We start from the raw sequence: 25,000 nt of genomic DNA, 5'->3' as shown, positions 1-25,000 counted from the left end.
TACGAAAAATTTTAACTGTTAAAAAATATTTTCACCTAAAAATTCTGCAAAGAATTCTATATTTTTCCAGTGTATTGTTCAACATTATTAACATATTAAGGACACCAAAATTTGTCATTTTAAGTTTCAGGAACCAATGAACAAAATACTGTGTTGTGTTACATTTTGTAGAATGAGGCCGCGTTTTAACAAAACTCATTATTCATGCATATGAATTGATGCGTTCATCTTTAAAATTTTAAACGTAATATACACACTTTTCAAGATAGTTTAGATTTCAAAATATCAGAATATTTTTTTTTTAAATGAAATGAACCTGTTTTTGAACTCAAAGAAGTTTTAAAACACTATATTCAATGATTTTTAAAATCGTAATTTAAGTGCATTTATTGCACTTAGAGCACCTGCAACGGTTCAGGCGTAAATATTGGTTTTAAGTATACCAGTTTTAGAACAATTTGAAATTTTATAATCGGCTAAAACACCCACTCCCCACCGGTGTAGGAGCAAATTTAAAACGGAAACACTTTCATTGCAGACACTCAATAATTGAGAAGAAAAAACCCATTTTATTAGAAAAATTGCATAAGTTTTGAGTTTCACGGTCAATTATCTTAAAATTAATTCTACGAATATTCTTTTTGACAGAACAATGATTTCAACTATTCTACCAGGATTTCATTAATTTAAAAGTAAAAATGACTACACAACGAGGAAAAAAGGTCAATTGAAACAATTCTTCAATTATTTCTACCAAATTGCTTTGAATCAATGAAATAAGGTTTTGTTGAAATGAAATGAAAAAGCAATTTTTTTCAAGTTAAATTGACATTGATAAAGGAAACGAGAAATGTTCATCCCAAAGTAGAAGGAAATTTTCCTTTGATTTGTCGACATTTTTTTCACTATTTGTAAATTTGTGTATGGATACAGAAAAATATGCTGATATTGACGAAAACTCCGACCAATCCATACGAAACTAAAAATCTCTCAACATCTCAAATACAACAAAAATTATAGAACAAACAATAAACATTTATTTTACCTCATCGAAAAAGTATTGAAATTTTCTTTAAGTTTTTTTTTTTAATTTTAGAACGCTGACAGGATTCACTAATTCGTCGAGCTCAAATGAAAAGCTTTTTATTCAATTATATTAAATCGAGGATAATGTGACATCTATTATTTATACTTGATATGGTTTTTATTAACATCTATTCTCAATTTATGTTACGTATAGGGTGGTTGAAGCGAAAAAAAAACATTCAAATAATATCTTAAAAAGAAACTATTATCACCAATGGTACCCAAACATGCGTGAAAGAAATCATTGTTGGCTAAAATTTTCTCACCGTGAACTAAATCGGTCTGTCGTATATTTTGAAATCATGTTCCAAATTTGCATGAATTTGGAACAAAGGCGTATAACTGTTGGGAATTTCGAAATCGATAACTGTGCTAAAACAGCAATATACGACACCGGTGCCAGCCGAAATGTTTTAGCGTGGTCGAAAACCGTGTTTTGCATCTACCGTTGGGACAGCCCTTATCAATAGAAAAAGCCCCTAGGTGTAGACTTTTGATGTCTGTATAACAGTTGAATGCTTTGCTGGAGCTTCCAAATGAGCTGTCAAATCTGGCAACAATATCCTTCTCTTTCCACCATAGGTGAATTTAGGCTACGGAGACAAAGGGAGACAAAAGCTCCAATTGCTCAATTTTTTCGACTGTTATAATGTGTGCAACAATTCATTTATTCACGTATCAATAAGAAATTTTGTGAAAACGAGGCCTGAGGTTTTGTTATTAGATTCATAACATTTGAATTATGTTAACAAACCAGCGGCAAGCGAAAAAACGAGATATCTCGTATTTGGTCCGCATGTATTGCAGTTTCATACTAAAATCTTTGATTTGGTTCATTAAAATTTGATCCGAAAATCTGATGATTTTTAATCGCTAATTTTTTTTACATTTGATTTATTTTCATCAAAAGATAAAATCTTTGAATTTGAAAAATAGTTTGGAAGATTAGGTTTGTTTGATTTGAGTATAGAATAAGTTTTTTTTAGAAATGAAAGACTCTCCTAAAAAAAGCTTATTTTAAGCCGAAATCAACTAAGTTTGATCTACCAGACTCTTGAACAAATTCAAAGATTTTTACCATCGATGAAAGTAAATTTAGCTCATCTTTTAGGTTTAGGACCAATTTTCTAAAGTTACAATTAATACGAAAACTTTGAAGTACTTAAAAATGAACAACCATATAGTTACAAACATATTTTTGCAACATAAGTTGCAACACACGAGGATTGATTTTATCGCAAGTATATACTTATTCCAGAACATCAAAAAACTTTTATCAACTTTTTATCATCTGATTTTTTTTGTATCGATTTTAGTCGTTTTACCATCTTTATGGCATTCGCGACTTTATCAACGTTACAGTTGGCGGATCGTTATTGAAAAACTTATCCGGTACAACTGTGTTCGATGTTTACTCTTGGACTCGAACTTGCGGACATCGGCTCAGGAGACAACAGACTTGCCAACTGAGCTATATCACAAGCCCTTTATCATCTGAATGCTAAAAGCTATGTGTGTTGAGATAAAAATTGTTATTGGGATGAAAAAACCCATTGGGCTTAAAATCCTGGAAAATTAATAAATAAATAAACGTAAATTGTTAGATATTTTAGTAAGCCATGATTTGTGGTACTAATGAAATGTTACTATTGCTAAGAGTTCCTACTGAGCAGTCGTCTTTTACTTTGCTCTAAAAGGTTATGGGCCCAGCCCTATAGCAATCGTAGTCAGAGAAAGTAACAAGTGAAGAAAATATTTTCACAGTTAGGAACATTTCGTTAACATCAAGAAACCTTGGGCACGAGCCTAGGAAACCACGTAACACACAACGGGGGAAAAGCGACTGTCGGAAGCACCAGGATGCATCTGAGCAGCATGGCATTGTCGGTAGCGGAGAAACTTCGAGGTCGAGAAAACTACGGCATGAAAATGGTGCTTATCCGGGAAGACCGTTGAAGTACCGGAAAACGCCAAAGAGGATCCCGAATCATCCCTGCGTGCCCTTGCCAACATTTGTTTAGGCATTGAACCAATTCATTATAGTTTGGTTCAAGAAACTAAAACAGCAGAGGAAGCCTTGACAAACCTGAAGAGAGCCTTCCAGGACAGCGGAATGAACCGAAGGATAGGTTTGCTGCGGAAGTTTGGTGGAATGCAGCTCGGTCGAGGATTATGTCAACCAGTCACAAGCTAACGGAGGTTGGTTTGAAGGTAGAATACGTTTTGCTGATGGTTTACCTGATACCTACGAGCCCATGATAAAGGGATTAGAAGCACCTGGAAAAGAAATCACAGCGGATTCCGTGAAGGCCAAAATGTTGCAAGATGTGACAGTAGTTGACAGTCACATATCGTCTGGATCGAATGATGCGTTTGCTAGTCATCAGAAGAAGTCAACGAAGGAGGATCGTTTGAAGCTCAAATGTTTCAAGTGTCACGGCCCAGGGCATTATGCATAGGACTGCCAGAAGGCAGAATCTGCAAGTAGCAGCTCATCAGGCAGTGTTGGGCTGACAGCGTCTAAGGAACCGGCGTACTGGACACTCAATTCTGGGGCGTCAAGTCATACTTGTCGCTCCCAAGAACCGTTTATAGAATTGAAAAAAAAAACAACTCAAACGGTCAACGTTGCCTGTAGCACTGAAGTGGCAGTCGTAGCGATGGGAACTGTGAAACTGGAAGCAGATGCCCAAGGTACGTCAAGTGAGATCACGTTGTCCAATGCGTTATGTGTTCCAGATCTAGCCATGAATCTGTTGTCGGTCAGCCGGATTTGTAGAATGGGCTACCGGGTGATTTTCACGAAAGAGGCTTGCAAGGTGATTCAATCCACCACTGGAAATGTAGTACGCATTGGTACAGATACGGAGGGTCTCTATCGTTTGAATATGGTCAGCAATCAACAGGCGTTAACGGTTCGAACAGAAGATAGTTCCCAATTGTGGCATCAGAGATTAGGTCACATGAATGAGCTCAACATGCGGATTTGACGAGCTATTTCCACTGGTAGCGTCTCTACTGTCCCCCACGATGCGGAGCAGAATGGTTTGGCAGAGCGCGTGAACCACATCATCGTGGAACGAGCTTGAGGCAGTGGGCACAGCAGTGTTTGTGATAAATCGTTCGCCAACCAAAAGTCTTCAAATTACTCCAGTTGAAAGGTTTACTGGGAAGCGTTGAGCCATCTCCAAGTTTTCGGAGCACAAGCACAACGGATCATATTTCACAAATCAAGAGGCGTAAGTGGGATAAGAAATCAGAGGCTTGTTTGTTTGTCGGCTACGCAGCGCATTTAAAAGGGTTTCGATTATATAATCCGAAAACCAAAAAGATCTTCATCAGCAGAAGTGTTGTGTTCCTAAATGAAGTCAACCATACACAAACAGAAGAAGAATAAATTTTCGGAGGCGTGGATCTGATTGAAATGATTAACGAGGTTCAATCAATGGTTTCGCAGGAAGCGGGAGAAAGGCGAGAGGTTTCGAATGACAATTCAGCTACTGTGTCAGAACCAAATCCAGACGACACAGATTGCAGCGATGGATACGAATCAAATGTTGAAGAACTTAATTCGACACTGGACGATTCGAGGAGTCATCATAAATACTGCGCTTCCTCTGCAATCAACTGAACGTTCACCTAATGCGGGTGCGGCGCGGCGCAGCGCGAGGAAGCACCTGATACCAGGCAAGTATTCTGACTTTGTGACGTACAGTATCGTTCCTCAGAAACTTGCATCCCCACAGTTTGGTTCGAGATTTCCGGGTCCAGTCAAAGCGCTCATGTTACGCAATTCGTTGATATTGAACTTGATTCAGGCCCTTGTGACTGGGAGCGCCCAGTCAGAGGCAAGCGTTCCTCTCATAACGTTTCGAGCAACGAAGTTCCGCATTCGATAAGACAAATCTCAAAACTCTTCCTCAACATACACATTCGCAGTCTCCTTACTGCCTTCGGCGGCTCTTCCTGAAGATGAGGCTGCTCCTCTTCAGCGCATGCACCGAAACTCATTCGTCGCATTGTAAGCGTTGCTAGTCATTCGAAGGAGGTCGCAGTGATCTTGCTGTAGAATAACTAAATAATGTTGCAGTGGTGTTCGTGGGGGTTAAGGGTTTCTCCTTGGCGAGGCAATTCACCAAGCCACCCTAACCCGGCGAACAACACGACGAAACAGTTCGTTTGACAACCCGCCACCAGAGGGACTCTAGGAGATGTGAGCCGCAAACGTAGAGCGGACGAAAACGTAAGGCGAAATGGCGAAGCGAAGAACGAGGGCAACGATCGGGGATGGTTCAAAGCCGGTCAAGAATCAAACGATCACATAACTGAAAAGAGGATCAGTATCCAATTTTTCTTTTAAATTAATTAAGCAAGTCCAAATTGTTGTTGTGTGAACTTTTGAGCTGATGAGTTCGCGAACTATTTTAAAAATGGTTGGTCGTTTGATTCTTGACCGGCCTTGAGTCAAGTCATCTCCTAGAGTCCCTCTGGTGGCGGGTTGTCAACCGAACTGTTTCGTCGTGTTGTTCGCCGGGTTAGGGTGGCTTGGTGAATTGCCTCGCCAAGGAGAAACCCTTAACCCCCACGAACACCACTGCAACATTATTTAGTTATTCTACAGCAAGATCACTGCGACCTCCTTCGAATGACTAGCAACGCTTACAGCATTCATTACACGACGCTCTCGCCACTGTGCAGCTCGACGACCTTACTTCTGGCTTCCGGTACGACGATCTACCAGTGGCTCCTCCCGCCCGTCGATCTTCCATGATTCCTGGTCTCGACTCCCTTGCTGCGGCTCGAAGCTTTCTCCTTCGCCTCGACACCTTTCCTGATGCCTGCTTGGCTTGGCGACCTTCCGTGGTACCCCGTTCGCAAGTCCTCCAGTGACTCCTGGTTCGAAGACCTGGTTCTTGACTTGACGACGTTTCATGATACCGGCCCGCCTACCTTCGATGGCTTCCGGTTCGACGACCTACTTGTGGCTCTGGCCCGACGACCGCATTCGTGGTCCCAGTTCTACGACCTTCCATGGCACCGGTCCGACGACCTCCCAGTAGCTCCGGCCCGACGACCTTGTTTTGTTCCGGCTCGACACTCTTATTTTGACCCGACGCTTCACCAATGGCACGACGACTTTCCGCTGGCTCCCGACTCGCCGACCTTTCAAGGATCTGACCAAACGACCTTCCATGGCATCTGTCCGACGACCTCCCGTGTTTCCTGGCTCGTCGACCTCCACCTGGCTTCCCTGTTCGACGACTTTCCAGTTGGCTCCCTGTCCTACAACCTTCCACGGTCTCCGGCTCAACGACCTCCATATGGCTACCTTCCAGTGGCTCTGGTTCCTGCCCCGATGAACTTCCAATGGTTCCTGGTTCGTTATCATCCCTATGGTTACACATCTAATTGTTTATTAATTATGTGTATGTTGTTATTTGTCCCATAGATAGCTTCGATTAGACAAATCACAACAGTAATCGGCGGTGGAAGAAAGACTATGACGATAAACATTCGTTTGCTTAGCGATTCAGATGGTGTACTGAGTAAGATGACTGGCACTGGTTACGTGAGGGTTGGACCTAAAAATACGATTAATGGATTTGAGCTTTGTCTTCAATTTTTGCATTATAACGTTAAATCTAGTAAAATTACACCTTCAATTCTTGGGAATCCATATTATTGTAAAATTAATTTTTACCTTTTCATGTTTTTGGCTTGTAAATTTTTTTGTAGTGTTTGTTGTAAATTTAGATCCATTTTAATTGAAGTAAAAAATTTTAAAACGAAGGGTTAAGATCATGAAGCGTATACTTTTGTGGGTATGTAAGGAAGTCATGCTTTTCCGTGCAGTCATTGCCCAGTAAACTGTATTTGAGCAATACAGTTTGTGGGTTAAACTAACGAGCCTATAGTAAACAAAGAGACGAAATGTCACGATTGGAATTTTTGATTTTCTTTCAGTTTCATTCCAATCGAGCAAAACCAAGCAGCCTTAAAGGCAGTTCTCCAGCAGGGTTGCAAGCTCATTCTTTTGAAAGGGATCAGATGGCGCCTCTTTGTTTACTATAGTCTCTTTAGGTTAAACCATGTTTTCTGCCTATCAGTTGGCATTGAAAACGGAAAACTTTGAGACTTTTCTCCAGCCCCCGAACAACATAGTAAAACTGTGGCTCGCAGCAAAAAAAAGCTAATAACAGGGTTCAAATAATGTTCGTTTCGACAACCATGCTTTGCTTCTTGATACACATCTACTGGTAAGGCTTCAGTTATCGATTATCTCTGGAGCCACGACAGGATCATCAGTTGGATTTGTGTTTTATCATACACCGGGGTAACTCCAGAGGAATGAACTTACATTGTGAAAATTATCGTTTCCAGGTGTGAAAATAATTTCCTCTGATTAAAGAAATCTTGACAAAGGTTTTAATGAAAGAAGTTAAAATATTCTCAAAACTGCATTTTCGGCGACTCTTTTGCTGACGTACAAAGTTTGTCTTCAAACTTTTTGAAACATTTTTTTTCCATTGGTCAGGAAAGGGTTTAACAGGTCAAACGAATTGACCCAACAGCTCCTCCCGGAGCTCACCGTAAACATTCTCTCACTTATGATTTGGTTATTATTATTATCAAAATCTCTCTGCGTGGCCCCTTAAAACACACACCAACTCAAATCGAATTCACTTGAGGCAGCCAGCACCAGATAACAACAAAACAACTTTTTTGCTTCCATTAATGAAAATCATTCATACGCCTCGAGAACTGCGCAAGTGCGCACATTTGAGGAACAGCAGTTCAACCATCATCAGTCTAGTCTGGTTTGAGCTCGGAGCAAACAAGACGTTTGTTGTTGATTTTCTCTCTGGTCGTTGGTTGCAATCTATATCGTGACTGGAAGATTTTGATTTCCACACCCTCTTTTCCTTCCCTTTCAACTTTCCCACTTTCAACAGTGATCCGATAGCTAATCGATTTTTTTCTTTCTGTGTTTTCCAACAAATTCGAAAATAAAACAAAAGAGTTCCACCGTAACGACCCGGCGGGGAGCGCAAAAGTCCAAAATCACCACCCGTGCCCAGCAAGCGGCCGCTGCAGCCGAGGACGCCGAACGGAAAGCCAAATACTACGGAGGACGAACTGCCAACAATAGCAATCTTCAGAAGGGACCACCGATCAGTTTAGCCGAAGCGAAGAAACGGGGCAAGTTGAAAATGTCCTCCCAAGGATTGTTTCTGTCGGATCAGCCGCTGGGAATGGAACCGAACCCGGGCCAGCAGCAGCTAAAGGACATCTACGGAAATGCGATGAGTTCGATCGATAAGGTCCGCGGAGCTACCGGGCTGGTTTACGACGAACGAATGGCTCAGCATCGGTGCCTGTGGGATGATCGCTACCCGGAGTGTCCGGAACGATTTACCCGGGTTCTGGACCGATGCCGGGAGCTGGGTCTGGTAGATCGGTGCCAGTTGCTGGAACCTCGAATGGCCACCGAACAGGAGCTGATGACCAAGCACACCAAGGAGCAGGTGGAAAAGTTGAAGGGTACTAGCCGTTCGGAGGACTTCGAAGCGATGGAGGAGCTGAGTTCGCACTACGATTCGGTTTTTATTCATCCGGTAAGTAGATGGAAACGGGTTTGAGCCGGTGGAATTCCAATGCAAATTTCAATTATCTACTTACCTTTTATGGTCAGATTTTATCTCTGGGGTACCCCACATGATTCAATTAGGTAGCTGAAAGTTGTTCAGCCTGTGAATGTAGACACATTTTCTTCGAGATAACAAGCAAAATATAATTAGGCGCAGCCTACTTTTTGAGATTATTTCAGGTTTGCAACAATGTTGTTGATTGGCAATTTTGCCTTCGGAGATGATGTCTAGATTTCTATTAATTTTAAGAGATTGAGTTTTTTTTTCGAACAAGACACCAAACTGATTACAAACTCAGGTTCTGAATTCTCGTTGTACTACGTCCATAGCTATTCAGCAAGACTTAATTATCTGAAAGCTGCTCAGTCCAAGTTACAGCAATTAAACATTCGCGCAGAGATAACGATTAATTTATTGTAAGGTGGACGTTAAACTTTTCGAAAGATAATTGAGGTTTGTTGGCTATGTTGTTGAATGATTGCATTACGTGATCAACTAGTTTAACTCCCTACTAACGGTTTTCTTAGAAGAAGGTTTTCTTGATCAAACGAGAAAGAACCCAGTTTTTGAATTCAGATGTTATTTAAAAATAAATTTAACAGAAAAAAATATTACAAGAAGAGTAGACAAAAAAAATATTGGTGGAAAAAAACATAGGTGTACATAAGAATCTTGATTAAAATAGCCAAAAAAAATAGACAAAAATATAGAGTTGTCCTAAATTATTAGGAAAAACATAAATTAGACAAAAAATCAATATAATCGTTCAAATTATTAAATAAGATGAATTTTTTCATCGACAAAAATAAAAAAAGTGCGATTGCTCAACATCTTTTGCCATCAAACATGACTCGTGGTAAAGAGCCAAGAGAGTATATCCTAGAATGTCACATCCAAGATGTTCAACTTAAGATGCTTTTTTAAATAGTTCATATGAAATAATTTAATCTAATAATGTTCCCTTTCTGTCCAACAGTCTTCGTACGAATGCTCGCTCCTATCGGCCGGAAGCACCATCGACCTGGTGGAAGCGATCGCGAAGGGTCAAATTCACAACGGGATGGCCATCATTCGACCGCCAGGCCACCACGCGATGAAGGCCGAATACAACGGGTACTGTTTCTTCAACAACGTAGCAATCGCCGCTCAGCACGCCTTGGATCGACTGGGGATGCGCAAGATCCTGATCGTCGATTGGGACATCCATCATGGACAGGGAACGCAGCGGATGTTCTACGATGATCCGCGGGTGCTCTACTTCTCGATTCATCGCTATGAGCGGGGCAGCTTTTGGCCGAATTTGCGGGAGTCCGACTTCGACTGCATTGGGGAGGGAGATGGCCTCGGGTATAATTTTAACGTGCCTTTGAACCAGATCGGGATGAGCAACGGAGACTATCTGGCCATCTGGCAGCAGCTGCTGCTTCCGGTTGCAATGGAGGTAGGTTTCAGGTTTTATTTAACTTGTTAAATTAAGTTGCTTTTGACGAAAATAAAATTCAACGAAATTTCGTTACAGTTCCAACCAGAATTGATCATCATATCGGCGGGATATGATGCGGCCTACGGCTGCCCGGAGGTACGTGTAGTAGATCAACTGTCACTAACTTTTGGTTTTGGTTTTTTCCCCTACTTGATTTAGTTCAACCCAGAACTGGTTATAGTTTCGGCTGGATTTGATTCCGCCCTCGGTGATGAAAAGGTAGAGATCGATTTTTCCCAGCTTTTTATAATAAGCTCCATCAAAAGTCCATCAAACTGCTTTTCATCACTTAACCCGGGTTTCAGCTTTGAAAAACGAAGTATTTAGCACAGTTTTAATGGAGATTTTTTTTTGTTATCTATTCAGGGCCAAATGGAGATCACCCCGGCCTTCTATCCGCATCTGTTGACGCCACTGATGAATCTGGCTCAGGGACGGGTTGCTGTCGTCCTCGAAGGAGGTTACTGCCTTTCATCGCTCGCAGAGGGAGGAGCCCTAACCTTGAGAACCCTTCTGGGTGATCCCTGTCCACTGTTGGTCGAAAAACTGGCCCCACCCTGGGAAAGTATGCAGCAAACCATTCTCGATTGTATCCATTCACATAGGCCGTTCTGGAGGAATCTTCATCTTATCGGAACTTACGGATTGGAGGAGCTGAACAACGTTAATCCGCAGCCTGAGTTTCACCAGATTGTGCAGTTCCATCAGCTTCCGGAGCCTCAACCGGAACCTATTCGCTATCCAACTAGGAATTGCTATCCCGTGCAGTGTTCAGAAGAGAAGGCGAAGATTGAAGAACGACTGGCGATGTTACAGATCGCAACTCGGTTGACTTTCCCTGCCAATCGGGTTTGCTTTGTGTACGACGAAGCTTTACTAGATCATAGGAATCTGCACGAAGATCTACACCCAGAACAACCGGAACGAATAGCCAAAATCTATGCCAGGCATGAAGAGTACAAACTGCTAGGACGTATGAGACGGCTTAAGTCTAGGCACGCAACTACCGATGAGCTGTGTCTAGTTCATTCCCGGCAGAACGTTAGCATGGTCCGAAGGACGGTCGAAAAAGATGAAATGAAACAAGTGGCCGACAAGTTCAACTCCATCTACTTGCATCCAAAAACGTTCGAATGCGCCACCTTAGCTGCGGGATCGGTACTCCAAGTTGTGGACGAAGTCTTGAACGGTCAATCTCGGTCGGGATTGTGCATCGTGAGGCCTCCGGGACACCACGCCGAGTCGGACATGCCTCATGGATTCTGCATCTTCAACAACGTGGCAATCGCTGCTCAGTACGCAATTCGAGACCACGGCCTTAAGAGGGTTCTTATCATTGATTGGGACGTCCATCACGGCAACGGAACGCAACACATTTTCGAAAGTACCTCCAAAGTCCTGTACATTTCCGTCCACCGATACGACAATGCCTCGTTCTTCCCGAAGAGCAAAGACGGCAACTACGACGTCGTTGGAAATGGTCTCGGTACCGGGTTCAACGTGAACATTCCCTGGAACAAGAAGGGTATGGGAGACCAAGAATATTCTGCCGTGTTCCAGCAAATCATTCTTCCAATTGCGTACGAGTTCGATCCTGAATTAGTCCTAGTATCAGCCGGGTTCGATGCTGCCGTTGGAGATCCACTGGGAGGTTGTAAAGTGACTCCTGAAGCTTACGGCTACTTCACCCATTGGTTATCGGCACTAGCCAACGGTCGAATAATCCTCTGTCTCGAAGGAGGTTACAACGTCAACTCCATTTCCCATGCGATGGCCCTGTGCACCAAAAGTCTCCTCGGAGATCCGCTACCCCTTCTCCACGTCAGTTCCCGCTACAATGGTCCGAACTCCGCAGCCATCGAGACCATACGGAACGTGCTTTCCACCCACAACAAGTACTGGAACTCGCTCAAGTTCCTCAAGAAACTTCCGGATTTCAACTCATCGACTACAGCGACCAATGCCGACCAATCCGACTTGGACAGTGCCTTCCGCAAGTTGCAACTTTCTGCGAATTCCACCGTCTATTCATCATCTAGCAGTGGATCTTCCCCAGTGAAGGATGGTAGCAGTAGCTTCGGGATTCCTTCCGAAAGCGATGATCAACCGGGACCGAGCAGCAGTAGGGGTAGTGGGGCTTCCTCTAGTTTGCTTGGAGCAGGAGGAGGTGATGAAGCCGCTGGTGCGGTTGGTGGGACCGCGGAAAAACAGCAAACATTGAGGGACTTCTTGGCTGCGAATTTGGAGGTAAGTTTCTACGTTATCAAACCAAGAAGGTAAATAAAATAACATTTTTTCTTATATTTTTAGGCCCTACAAAACGAGGAAATGTTTGCCGTCGTTCCGTTAACAGATTGTCCGCACCTCAAGGAACTTAACCCGGATAATTTGCCTGAAAGTATGTAGTTGAAATTATTTTCTTGTGTAAGCATAAGTAGAGCCAAACGATTCATACCAATCTTACTATTAATCTCCGCACTATAATACCTCGAGAGTTTTAACTAGATCACGTAATTCGGTATTGATCCCGGAATAACGCTTTAAACAAATAAAATACGAATTTTAATATAGTAGCTAATATTCTGCCTAAAACAACGCTCAGAAAAGCTTGAAAACGCAATTGAAAATTTTATGAAATAACGCTTAGAACGGTCTGAAAACATCTCAAAGGGGTCACCAAAATGCTAAATACCGATAAAAACGGTAACAAATAAATTAGTCACATATATTTCCTTTTCTTTGGTTAAAAATTTAATATGTCATCAACCGTTAACAACATAGAATCTCTTAGATCAAATTAAAAAAAGATTGGTATAAATCGACTCTGCTGGAAATAGTGGTTCGAACATAGTAAATAAAACCTTTGATTTCCCCTTCCCGCAGAAATAAGTACAAAAGCCCCGTGTGCCGATTGTTCCTCGACCCAGGAGAACTGGGTCTGCCTGCACTGTTACCAGGTTTGTTGTGGGCGCTACATCAACGAGCACGCCATGCTGCACAGCTTGGAAGCGGACCACGCCCTAGCTCTCAGCTTCAGCGACCTTTCGGTGTGGTGCTATCGGTGTGAGTCTTACATCGACAACCCGATACTGTACGGTTACAAAAATCTTGTCCATCAGGACAAGTTCGACGGTGAACAGCTGGTATGGTCCTACGGGAGTGATCTGTTCCTAGAAGTTGGTCCATCGCCGACGTCACGCAAAGGACGGCACACAAAGGAATGATACTTAGTTCTGTCCAAAATTGTCGTACGCATGATGATTCTGTACTTGGTCAATTTTGTGCTAACTTCCTACTTCCGCTAAGAAAAACACGGAAAAATAAGGAGGCCGCCCACCAATCGGGGACGGCACAACCACAAAAAATTTTGTTAAACATTTATTTATTGTTGATCTTTTTATCGCATTCTCTCGGCAATGCGAATCGTGTTTTTTTAACCTTGAAGTATTAATTTTATCGATACACTTTTTTTACTGGCTTTTGCAAGTTGCTCGATTTTACCCCCATTTTTCACCTTCTTACGAGCTTATAAACTAAATTATTCTTAAAACAACAAACAATTCGGTCTCATTAATTCCAAATGGTAATCTAGAAAGACAAATAAAAAAAACAAACGCATAGTAACCAATAGGTTTAAGGAAAACTAGCAACCTAAAATTCCAAAATTTCATCAATAATTAGTTATTAACCTCAACAAAAAAAACTAAAATGTTATGATAAAAATTTGAATACGAAGCTAACCAAAGAAAATGACTCAAGATCAAGTGGATCAATGATCAGCGTGGCTCAGGTTAAAAAAAAAAACAAAAATTAAAATACAAAATTAACAGAAACAATGCTCCATCGATATTAAACTTCAGGAAACATACACCGTTTCATTATGTTTGAAACATCCAAATTTCAGGTTAAGAACGTTAAAGATAATATGAAATTTAAAACTCCGATAAAAGTTCCATATCTTGTTTTTGAAATGAAAGATCGTTATTTTTGACAGCAATATAACAAAGCTCAGATACACACACATATAACGTTATGCAGTAAAAACAGAAACTAATAGTACAGCCGTTGATCAGTGAATAATTGTAGTTTCGGAAGTTTAACAAAAATCACAATAAATAATACCGTTACGATATTTCATAAGTTAGTGTTTGCATTACTCCGGACTTAGATATCACATTTCAAATCTGAATTTGTAGCTATTTTTGTATAAATGCACAACGCTTCTGCTGTTATATGAAGGAAGTATTTGATCAAAACGCCAAGAGTTGATGATTGTACCTGATTTCGGATGTTCTTCGGATCTGCTATAAAAAGTGTGTTGTCGATCTTAGGAGTGCTATAACAAAGATACAAATCCAATTTCTGTACGTGGATATCGCCATGAGATATTTTCCAAACGACAATTCCACCTACGAAGAGTAACGGGGTATTTTTGACGGTCGCCATAGAGAGGAAAACGAAACTTTGAAAATGAAAGTGGAAGGTCAAATTACCGATCGATAATCAAACCTTGATGTTCGCTCAAACGTTAAAAAAGTCAAAAAGGTAGCCACCGTGAAAATTGTTTACAATTCTGATTAGGTATAGAATATCTTTTATTCAGCCAATGAATTCGATTGCTTGTGTTGCAATTTTTGGCATTTTTTATGAATGTATGGTATGAGAATTACATGATGAATTGGTGATGAAGCTGCTTTAGAGACGACTGCTTTCTCGATTTCAATACCATTTATTGAAAAGCCCTATGGCTAAACGTTCCTTACAGCGCTAACAAAAAATTTTTCAATAAGTTACGATACTACAGGCAGTTATGGTAACAACGTTATCCTTAGTTTAGGATGATTTTTGCTTCATGATTTCTAAGGGCACACACATTCGTTACCCAGGGGATTCGCACATTTCCAGAACGTTTTGGAACGTGGCGATCGATGACATAATTCAGAATGTGTGAGAAGGTATCACCGGCAGCGTTGGGATTTGATAGATCAAGCTCAGTCGATGGTGGCCAGAAAGTGAGAGATGTCGCCGAAGTTAGCGTTCTTAAAGTCGAGGTAGAGGTCGCTGGTTTTTTTCACTGTAGCGTTCAGCCTAGTTACTTCAAGTGATGCCATTAGAGTAGGGTGATGTGGGACTACTTTAACAAGCGGTGCAGGAACGAATTCGATGATCGGTGAACGAGATCTATCATTGGCAAATCAGAGGTCCAGCGTACGACCTTATTCGCAAGGTCGCTGCCCTCAGGGAGTCCAATTTGATGTTTGAAGGCGCCGAAAAAGTAAAGCGTGCTGGGTCCGGGTACAGAAAGCTGCCATGTGTGGAGCACCACTTCAAACCGGGCATATTGAAGTCGTAGTCGTGTCAAGTAAGTCATTTTCTGGAGCGCAGAAGGAACTAACTCCGAAGATGAAGCTAGAAAACGACTCAGCGAGGGCAATATCTTTTGAACGATCGGGTGGCGGGTACAGTACACATACGTACAATTTTGGTCTACAATATCAATACGAATCCATACGAGTTCCAGATCGCACCAGGAATTATTGTCGATGTGCTTCACTGGAAGATTCGACTTCACGGCAAGGTGCACCCTGCCTCCACTGGACCTAGTCAGTAGCTATTTAGAAGGTGGAAAGTTGGATGCGCTCCAAGAGCTTGCGTCTGGCTCACCACAAGACCGAGATGGTGACCTGATTTCAGCACAATCAGGGACGATTGCAGCTGGACCGTGCGCAATCGAATCCAAGCGTGCGATCAAATACCTGGGGGCGATGATCGACTACCGGCTGAACTTTACGGCCCACGTCGACTACGTCTGTAAAAGAGCGGCAATGGCGACAGCAGCCCTCTCACGGGCCATGTCGAATAGCTCGGCGATCCGCTGCAGCAGAAGGAGGGTCCTGGCGAGTGTGACCTCGTTCATTTTGCGGTACGGAGCGGCAGCCTTGAGCAGGCAGGGTAGCCTCCAAAAGCTCTGCAGTGTGCAGTGGCTGATGAACCTGCGAGTAATCAGCGCATACCGAACGGTGTCCTCGGTAGCTGCTGATGTTGTGGCGGGGGTCATGCCCATCTCGGTCTTGCTAGAGGAAGATATCTTCTGCTACGAGCACAGGCACATGCCCAATATGCGGAAACATGCCAGAGAGGCCTCGATGTCCAACTGACAGCACCAGTGGGACAGCTCGGAACGTGGCTGGTGGATCAACCCTAACATCGGATTCTGGATGGACCGGAGACATGGAGAGGTGGATTTCTGCATGACACAGTTTTTGACTGGTCACGGATGCTTCATGCAGTACCACCATCGGTTTGGACACGTGGCCTCGCCATTCTGCCCAACTTGTGGTGACAAAGTAGAAACACCAGAGCACGTAGTGTTCAACTGTCCGAGGGGTACGCACGTTAGTGCCTGTGGACCAGACACGACAGCCGACAACATCGTGCGGAGGATGCCAATTCTTGGCGCGTGGTCAGCGATGAGTTAACCCGGATCATGACTGTCCTGCAGAGGAGTTGGAACCAGCACCAGTCTGCGACCGGTGTAGGGTGACTCCTTCGTCGGGGAGCATCTGAGTAGTGTGCGTCCGATCCTGGCAGTAGAGCATACAAAGATTAGACTCTACCTTCTGCGTATGCCGAGCTGCCTGGTACGTCGCGCGTCTGTCTGTAGGATATCTCCAACGTTACCGTCGCGGAGTATCCGAGTCGAACGCGCCCTCTGCGACGGAGGCTGTGGGGATAAGACATGACCTTCTCCGCAGTTGAACTCGTAGGGGGATGAGTATTCACGTCGCGGAGTATTCTCGGGTGGAGGGGTCTCACGTCGCCATCGGATGAGCCACTCGAGTCGGGTGGGATGACACCACCGTCGGGATTCATCTGAGTCGCAATCGTTAAAGACCCGTACGTGTGCTGTGACAGGCGCGAGTCTAGGATAAGCTGTTCTCGATTCGGCAAAAGCCGGTGGGCAAAAGCCTATCTATCAGTGCTGGAAATTTCATTACGATTCGTTTTGTTTAAAAAAAGTAAAACGTGAGAAGCCGCGAGACGAAAATTAATTTTGGACACCCACGTCAAATACCCGACGTGGTCTGGTTCAAAAATCGCGAAATCTTTCAATTTTGCATTTAAAAAACCTGAACACCCCTCATTTTGAAGTTGTGTGTGTGTGTGTAGAATGTTGCTCCTATTTTGATTTTGGAATTCACTCTTCAGTTGTCAAAATGCCGTCCAAGGAAGAAGAGCAGCGAATAAAAATTTGGCTCGCGCATCGTGACAATCCGAGCTACTCGCACGCAAAGCTGGCAAAATCGCTTAAAGTTGCCAAATCAACCGTTACAAATGTAATTAAAGTATTTGGGGAACGTTTGTCGACAGTCAGGAAGTCTGGATCGGGGGGAAATCGAAAACCGGAAGCCGATGAGACGACAAAGAGAGTTGCCGGTAGTTTCAAGCGAAACCCTAACCTCTCTATCCGAGATGCCGCAAATAAGCTGGGTGTATCGTCTACAACCGTGCATCGAGCCAGAAAACTTGCCGGACTATCGACTTACAAGAAGGTAGTGACTCCAAATCGCGATGATAAACAAAATACGACGGCCAAAGCGCGATCCCGGAGGCTGTACACGACGATGCTGACGAAGTTTGACTGCGTGGTAATGGACGACGAAACCTACGTCAAAGCCGACTACAAGCAGCTTCCGGGACAGGAGTTTTATACGGCAAAAGGAAGGGGAAAGGTAGCAGATATTTTCAAGCACATGAAACTGTCAAAGTTCGCGAAGAAATATCTGGTTTGGCAAGCCATCTGTACCTGTGGCTTGAAAAGCAGCATTTTCATAGCTTCCGGGACTGTCAACCAAGAAATTTACGTGAAAGAGTGTTTGAATAAACGTCTGCTGCCTTTCCTGAAGAAACACGGTTGTTCCGTACTGTTTTGGCCGGATTTGGCATCTTGCCATCACGGTAAAAAGGCCATGGAGTGGTACGCCGCCAACAACGTGCAGGTGGTTCCCAAGGACAAAAACCCTCCCAACACGCCAGAGCTCCGCCCAATTGAGAAATACTGGGCTATTGTCAAGCGTAACCTAAAGAAGAACAAAAAAAACTGCTAAGGACGAGCAGCAGTTCAAGGCAAATTGGCTTTCTGCGGCGAAGAAGGTGGACAAGGTAAGGCCCGGCAATTCGGATTTGGAAAAACGGAAGCCTAACTGAATATTTTTCCTGAATTTTATACTAGTTAAACTTGAAAAAAGAAATTTAATATGATTTTTTTAAATAAACGATTTCACCGATTTACACGCGTTTTCCCTTGACCAAATTTTGACCGTATTACCCTTTAATCATTGGTTCTTGTTTCTTGAGTTTATTTTTTTAATATTAGCTTTTTGTATTTTTTGAAATTAGCCCAGTTTACTTCATCGGTTTTTTTTCTTGCGAGAATGGTTAGGGAAATTCTATTTATTTTAAATAGGTGCTGTCCCTTCATAAGTATGAATTTTTGAATTTATTTTTTAATTAATTCGTACTTTAATTGCTTGTGAACATCTCAAATTTACACAAAAACTCAAAAATAACAATAATGATTTGCAAAATAATTAGTTAGTTCGACTGGAATATCATTTCGGTCCAATCCTTCAATTCGGCCTAATGACCCAACACCATCGTCATCCTGATTCCGTCTTCGTCTTCGCAAAAAGCCGAAAGATTTTCCCGTGTATCTCAGCCTAACTCATTTCAGTTCGAAAGGAAAGTGAGAAAACCCTGGCTCAGCACATCACGCTTTTCCATTCATCACGGTCCTTCTTGGCGATACATTTTTCGCCCACTTCTCTCATTCGATTCTGATCTGCCCATTCGGTCGGTCGATTTTTCGCGTACAAAGTTTTCCCGACAACAAATTTTCTACCCTGATTCGGTCGCGTTTTTCTAGTGTTGGTGGTGGTGCGGTTTGGAAAATTGCTTGCAAACTAATTCTGGAGTGAAAATTTTCGGTGCAACTTATTTGGATACGCGTATGGCGATGGAAAATCGGGTTACGCGTCGAGGGTTGCGTAAAACAGCCGGATGAGTTAGAGGTTTTTCCTTGGCGAAGGCGAGAAAAAAAATGAAGGCGTAACAAATTGGCAGCAGGAAATAGCTGCAGTGTCCTTTTTGCTGGCTCTCGAACTCATACATGTAGCTAGACAGGATTTGGACAAATAAAATTTTATCGTGACGAATGGGAGCAACAAAAGGAGATAAACGATCGTCAAATTTAAGAAAAAAGCTATACAGATGATCAAAAATTTATAAAATTCCATCCTAAAAGTGCAATACTTCCATTAGCTCAGCTCTTCGAAAGCAGCAAAAGAAAGAAAGAAAAAAACTTCAAATCCAAAAGTGAGCAAGGATATAAACTCACATGCAAAATGAACCCCTGAAGGAAGGTCCTGTCAGTTGATTACGTCGGGACGGCCGATTGCAGCTAAGCTAGAAGGGAAGGTATCATCGAAAAAAAAAAACGGGAAAATCCTCCAAACCCTTGATGGACGGAGAAACAAACAGAATGAAATGAGCAACAGCGAAACAATTTTGTCGGTGCATTGGTGTTAGTGACGTCGCCAATCAAAGCGAAAAAAAAGTAAACGAGAAACAGCGAATTTTCCGTTCGTTGTGCTTTTCCGTTTTTCCGAAGGGTGTTTTGTAATCGATGGTTGTTGTTAGTGTTGTCTCACTGTTGTTTTGGAAGTGAATCTGTGAATCCGTGTGATTTTTTTTTCGCGGATGAGATAAGCGAGTGAATATGCTATTCTATTTGTCTTGCATCAAATCATCCCCCCTTACCACCCGCACAAATTAACTCACGCAACATGGACTGCGATATGGTGGAATGGCAGAATTTACGGTGCTCTTTACCACTACTCTACTTCCGGAGTTACTAACACACACTCACAGATGATAATTGCAAATTATGGACTTTTCAATTGGAATGGATCGTTATGCTTCCTGTTGCGTTGCGAAAAGTGCCTTGGAAAATGTCAGTGCTTTTCTCTTTCAACAGTTTGATGATTTAGATGTTTTTGAACGCTTAATTCAGACTTACGTTCTAAATTTTGAACTTGAACATGAGTTATAAAATCGGAAACAGAAGTTAAAACTTAAATTCTGAATCTGATTTCAAGATAAGTAATCCATTGTTTAATGGATTTCGTAAATTTTAATTCCGGTATATCGTTGAAAAGTATATTCTTGGAGAAAAAATAGCAATGTTCTTTCGCATTTTTTAACAGCTATAAAATTTTTTTGGGTGAAATTTTTTATCTTCCAGTGGCAAGATAGGGAGAGAGAGAGGGGGCTCATGTACATTGTTTTACATAATTTTAAAACTATTCTAGCAATTGGAATACGAGAAATATTTCTATGAATATTTGAGAACCCTTTCTTCTTCCATTGGAAAGATAGGAAGGGTGGAGTGAGGCTCCCATAAAATATTTATTTCATATCTCGAAAGCAATTCAAGAAACTTTAACCAAATTTGGCATGGAAGGGTATTTGAGAAGAAAAAATATTTCTATCGATATTTGGTACCATTCCCTCGTTCCATAGGAAAAGGGGTTGCTTTACTATTTTTTGCAAAACTTTAGAATTCATCAAACAAATGGAACCGAATTTGGCATGGAAGAGCATTTGATACGAGAAATAGTAATATGATTATTTGAAACCCCTCCATTCTTCCATTGGGAATATAGAAAGGGAGTAGGGAGGCTCAAATTCCATAATTCACATGGAAAAGGATTAGAGCACGAGAAATGGTTATATTAGACACCACTCTTCTTCAATAAGTTTATTCGAAAGGGGAAGCCGCTCAAAAACTTTTTAAGCAATGGAATCAAATTTGATAAATAAGAAAGGGTTTTTGGGTACGAAAAAATTAGTATGGTTAATGAAATAGGCTATTGCCTTATATCTCACTTGAATTTTGATCGATTTTGACAAAATGCTCAACGACGCTCAAAATGCTAGATCAATTGCAGAATGTATGGAAAAGATTTTCAATTTTGTGTAACAATTTACCTTAAGAAAAAACTAATTTATCAAACTATGCAGTAGTATCTTAATGGACTCATAACGCTTGATACTCTTGTAACACTTCATCAATATTCTCGAAACTTTCACATCACATTAAATTTTTTGTTTAATTTATTCTCACTTTTTTATTGTTTATTTTCTGCGATATAAAGTCAAATGTACCATGATTTCAAAGTAGTCGATGATTCCTTTGAATTCAGCCACAGTAGGCCACTGTGACTGAATTCAAAGGAATCATCGACTACTTTGAAAGCATAGTTTCATTCAGTTAAGAGGTTTTTCAAAAATGCTCTTTGATTATAAGTCAAATACCACTTTACTCAGATGAGACCTAAGCATTATTTTAGGTCCTTAAACTTGTGGCTTCGTTTTTTTTTTTGGGATATGAGGTCCAAATTTTCTCACTACGACTCGGCTGAAGCAATCATGTGGTGACATAAAATATATTGTCAATGCAGTTGAATGCTGACGAAAACTCCGGAAATTGAATCATCGACGCTGTGCAGATCTTCAGCTTTACAGTGGGCTATTTAAACAGTTGCCCAACACAAGGACGGCTTCTATTGGAAGCCTACTGTGTTTTCTACAAAGCCGTGATCTGTAAAACAAACACCTTCAAAAACCACTCTTTAAAAAGTTTACGAGTCATCTACGCGTTTTTTGAAGCCACGTAGTACACGGGTCATAAACGGGGAAGAAGGTTGTTCTTTTGAAACAAAATTTTCTTGCCTGCACTTAGCAGACAACTATCGCAAATATTTTTTTCCCAACAATTTCTTTCAAAAATAATTTTTTAAGCTGCAGAAATACAAAAAAAAGTTTACGTGGGTTAATTTTTTTGACTCGATTATCCGTCGGAATTGATTATACTTTGGGATGAGAAAGTGAAAGGTGGAATGGTCTTCTATACAGATTTTTTTTTTTGCGTGAATCGAACACTTATCAATCAAAAGGGACCATCTTTTATTAGAGAGGTCCCCAAGCAACCAAAGGTTCCATAAAACAGGTACAAAAACGCTTACTCAGCCCCATCATTGATATGAAATCCGTTCTATGCAGCACAAAATTTAAGTTCTTATGGATACTTTCAAGTTCCAAAACAAGTCTTAATGACCTTCTATTCAGCTTCCAGCGGCCTTTTTATTCAGCTTCCAAAAAATCGTAAAATAAGCAAAAAATCTCTCTCTATCTCAACTGCACCCTTGGCACCGGTTCATATCACCTTCTCTTGATTACTTTTTATGTTCTGTACATGGTGCCGCCATGATGTCACGCACTGGATTCCAAACTCAACATAATTACTCAATTGCTTCTTTCCTACATTTCCTACATATATCGCATCAAAATGGTTACTCAATTACCAAATTACTTATTGAAAAAAAACTTGCCCGGCTTGCACGGAGAAAAAAGACGACAGTTGTTCCAATTATTTCAGCTTGTTATAACAATAATCGAAATGCAGTTGATTTTTTCGCATTCAACTACTTATATAATAGATTCAACTACAAACTTCTAATTGTCCTTACGCAATTAACTATCAATATAACGCATTCAACTGTATGATTTATTTTATGCATTCAACTATAAATAAAATAGATTCAACTACAAACTTCTGATTCACCTTATGCAATCAACTATGAATATGATAGATTCAATTGTAATTGTATAATTGATTCAATTGTAATGGTATAATTGATTCAACTGTAGATATGATAGATTCAAATACAATTGTATGATTGATTTTAGGCATTCAACTATAAATAAAATAGATTCTACTGTAGTGGTTTAATTTATTCAAATATAAATATGATAGATTCAAATGTAGTAGTATAATTGATTCAATTGTAAATATGATAGGTTTAACTACAAATATATGATTGATTCTAGGTATTGAACCAAAAATATAGTAAATAAAACTATATTGTTATGAAAGATTGTGTGTTACTTGAATACTATAGTGTTCAGCAGCAAAAACAAAAAAAAAGTTAGTGTGGGACCCAATACGTGTTCCCTGTAGCGATCGTATCGCTGTTTTTAGGGCTCAGCCGATAGTTCCTGACATCGGTTGCAAAACGCAAGCGCTCTTCGGTGATGGGGAAATATTTTCCTCTACCAGTTAGTGGCAGCGGTCGTGTAGAAGGCCGACAGTTCCTGGCTTTGAGAAAAGTACACCTACTCTGGCTGCCCGGGAAATCGACGTTGGTCTCGACGTTTATTTACACGATCCTGGCAGGATCCCACAGGAAACTAGCATATGTAAGTCAGCGTATGATAGATTTATGTCATGATATTGAGTAAATTTTTTCCATCAAAAGGTCAATCTTCGCCGGGTGCAGAAGCACGGACGTCTTCCGGAACCGATTAGCTAAGATGCACAATTTCCTGGGCAACCATGCATCAAGATGCAAAAAGAACAACAGCGGAGGAACCAGGACGTGGATATCGGGATTTCCGGTCAGGTTTTCTAGCATCATGGCGGCTGAAAAGAAGTAGATGCAAAATGCTGAAATAATAAATTAAAAGTAAATAAAACGTAGCCATAAAATTATTCCGAAAAATTGCTTCAGATATGATAACTTCCAATATAAACAGAAATGAAATGTACAATATTTATAGTTGACCTCAGTGAACCAATCATAGAAATAAAATTGAATCTATCATATTTATAATTAAATCAATCATATTATTATAGTTTAATCTATCATATTTATAATTAAATCAATCATATAATTATAGTTGATTCTACTATAATTATTGTTGATTGTATGACATCAATCGTGCATTATAGTTGAATCTATTATATTTATAGTTGAATGCACAAAAGTAATCATACAACAATAGTTGATGGTATTATACACATTGTTGAATGTACGAAATCAATCAGATTGTCTATTTTTTGTATTGTTGAAATTTTAATAATTATAGTTAGCCGAGAAATAATCAGATATACAGTGTATCAAAAAATTGTCCGTACAGCACGTTCCTTGAAGTCCAAACAATCAAAAAGTGCACTTTTTTAGTCAATAAAAATACTACAAAAACATCATTCGCTGCAGAAATTAGTCCTTTTTGTAGATCAGTATTAAAAATGTTTATAAATTAAACCTTAAAAATAATCTAATTCATTTTGTATAGAAAGTCCCAAAAACGACGTCAAAAAATTGTCAAATATTAGTCAAGTAAACAGTTTTGTGTCAGTCTGTCAAACGAAGAAACGTGAATTGAATCTCAGCAAAGACAATTTCCAGTGGTCTGAGTGATAAATACGGTAAAATGAACTTTATCTAGCATAAATCAGTAGATTTTCGTGTATCCGGATGTCAACGGGTATTTTTTTGTGAAAAGCAGACATTTTCCTGTTAATTAAATCCACAAAAATTAACATGAAAATGTCTGCTCCTCACAAAAAAATACTCGTTGACATCCGGAAACTGATTGCTGACCTGAAGGATGACGGTGAAAGCTTGTCCGAAATTGCAGGTATAGTAAAACGGCCACGATCGTCGGTTCAGTATGTCCTTCAGAACTTTAAAAAGACTAACTCCCTGGAGACCACTCCAGGAAGAGGCCGCAAACTGAAGCTTACGGATCGTCACCATCGCATCATTAGCAGGGAAATCAGTCAGATTCCTAAAATCAGAGCCCCGAAATTAGCAGACAGCCTGAAGAATTTTTAAAATATACAGGTTAATCCTCAAACGGTACGGAACATACTTCA

General features: G+C 40.9%; 2 protein-coding genes across 4 annotated transcripts in view; both read left to right on the top strand.

The window, feature by feature from the left end:
* The first annotated feature begins 7,828 nt into the window (after positions 1–7,828).
* On the top strand, positions 7,829–14,130 carry LOC129756843 (histone deacetylase 6). Of its 3 annotated transcripts, XM_055753883.1 has the most exons (7): positions 7,829–7,951; positions 8,106–8,702; positions 9,712–10,176; positions 10,255–10,314; positions 10,585–12,465; positions 12,529–12,616; positions 13,102–14,130. In XM_055753883.1, exons 2-7 carry the CDS (start codon positions 8,298–8,300, stop codon positions 13,440–13,442), a joined length of 3,240 nt encoding a protein of 1,079 aa, XP_055609858.1. In that variant the 5' UTR covers positions 7,829–7,951; positions 8,106–8,297; the 3' UTR covers positions 13,443–14,130. The 3 variants fall into 3 exon arrangements, with proteins under 3 accessions (XP_055609858.1, XP_055609867.1, XP_055609849.1); XM_055753892.1 differs by lacking the exon at positions 10,255–10,314 and adding an exon at positions 10,378–10,437 and having other exon boundaries at positions 7,862–8,702; XM_055753874.1 differs by having other exon boundaries at positions 7,863–8,702.
* Positions 14,131–19,062: 4,932 nt separating this feature from the next.
* The window catches only part of LOC129738761 (post-GPI attachment to proteins factor 2-like), a 31,196-nt gene continuing 25,258 nt past the window's right edge, over positions 19,063–25,000 (top strand). The window contains exon 1 of the mRNA XM_055730024.1: positions 19,063–19,990. The gene's annotated coding sequence lies outside the window, so the exon portion shown is untranslated. The remainder of the gene's footprint in view (positions 19,991–25,000) is intronic.

The sequence above is a fragment of the Uranotaenia lowii genome, chromosome 1 (assembly GCF_029784155.1).
Source record: "Uranotaenia lowii strain MFRU-FL chromosome 1, ASM2978415v1, whole genome shotgun sequence".
Lineage (NCBI taxonomy): Eukaryota > Metazoa > Arthropoda > Insecta > Diptera > Culicidae > Uranotaenia > Uranotaenia lowii.
This window is presented reverse-complemented; position numbering and strand designations above follow the sequence as displayed.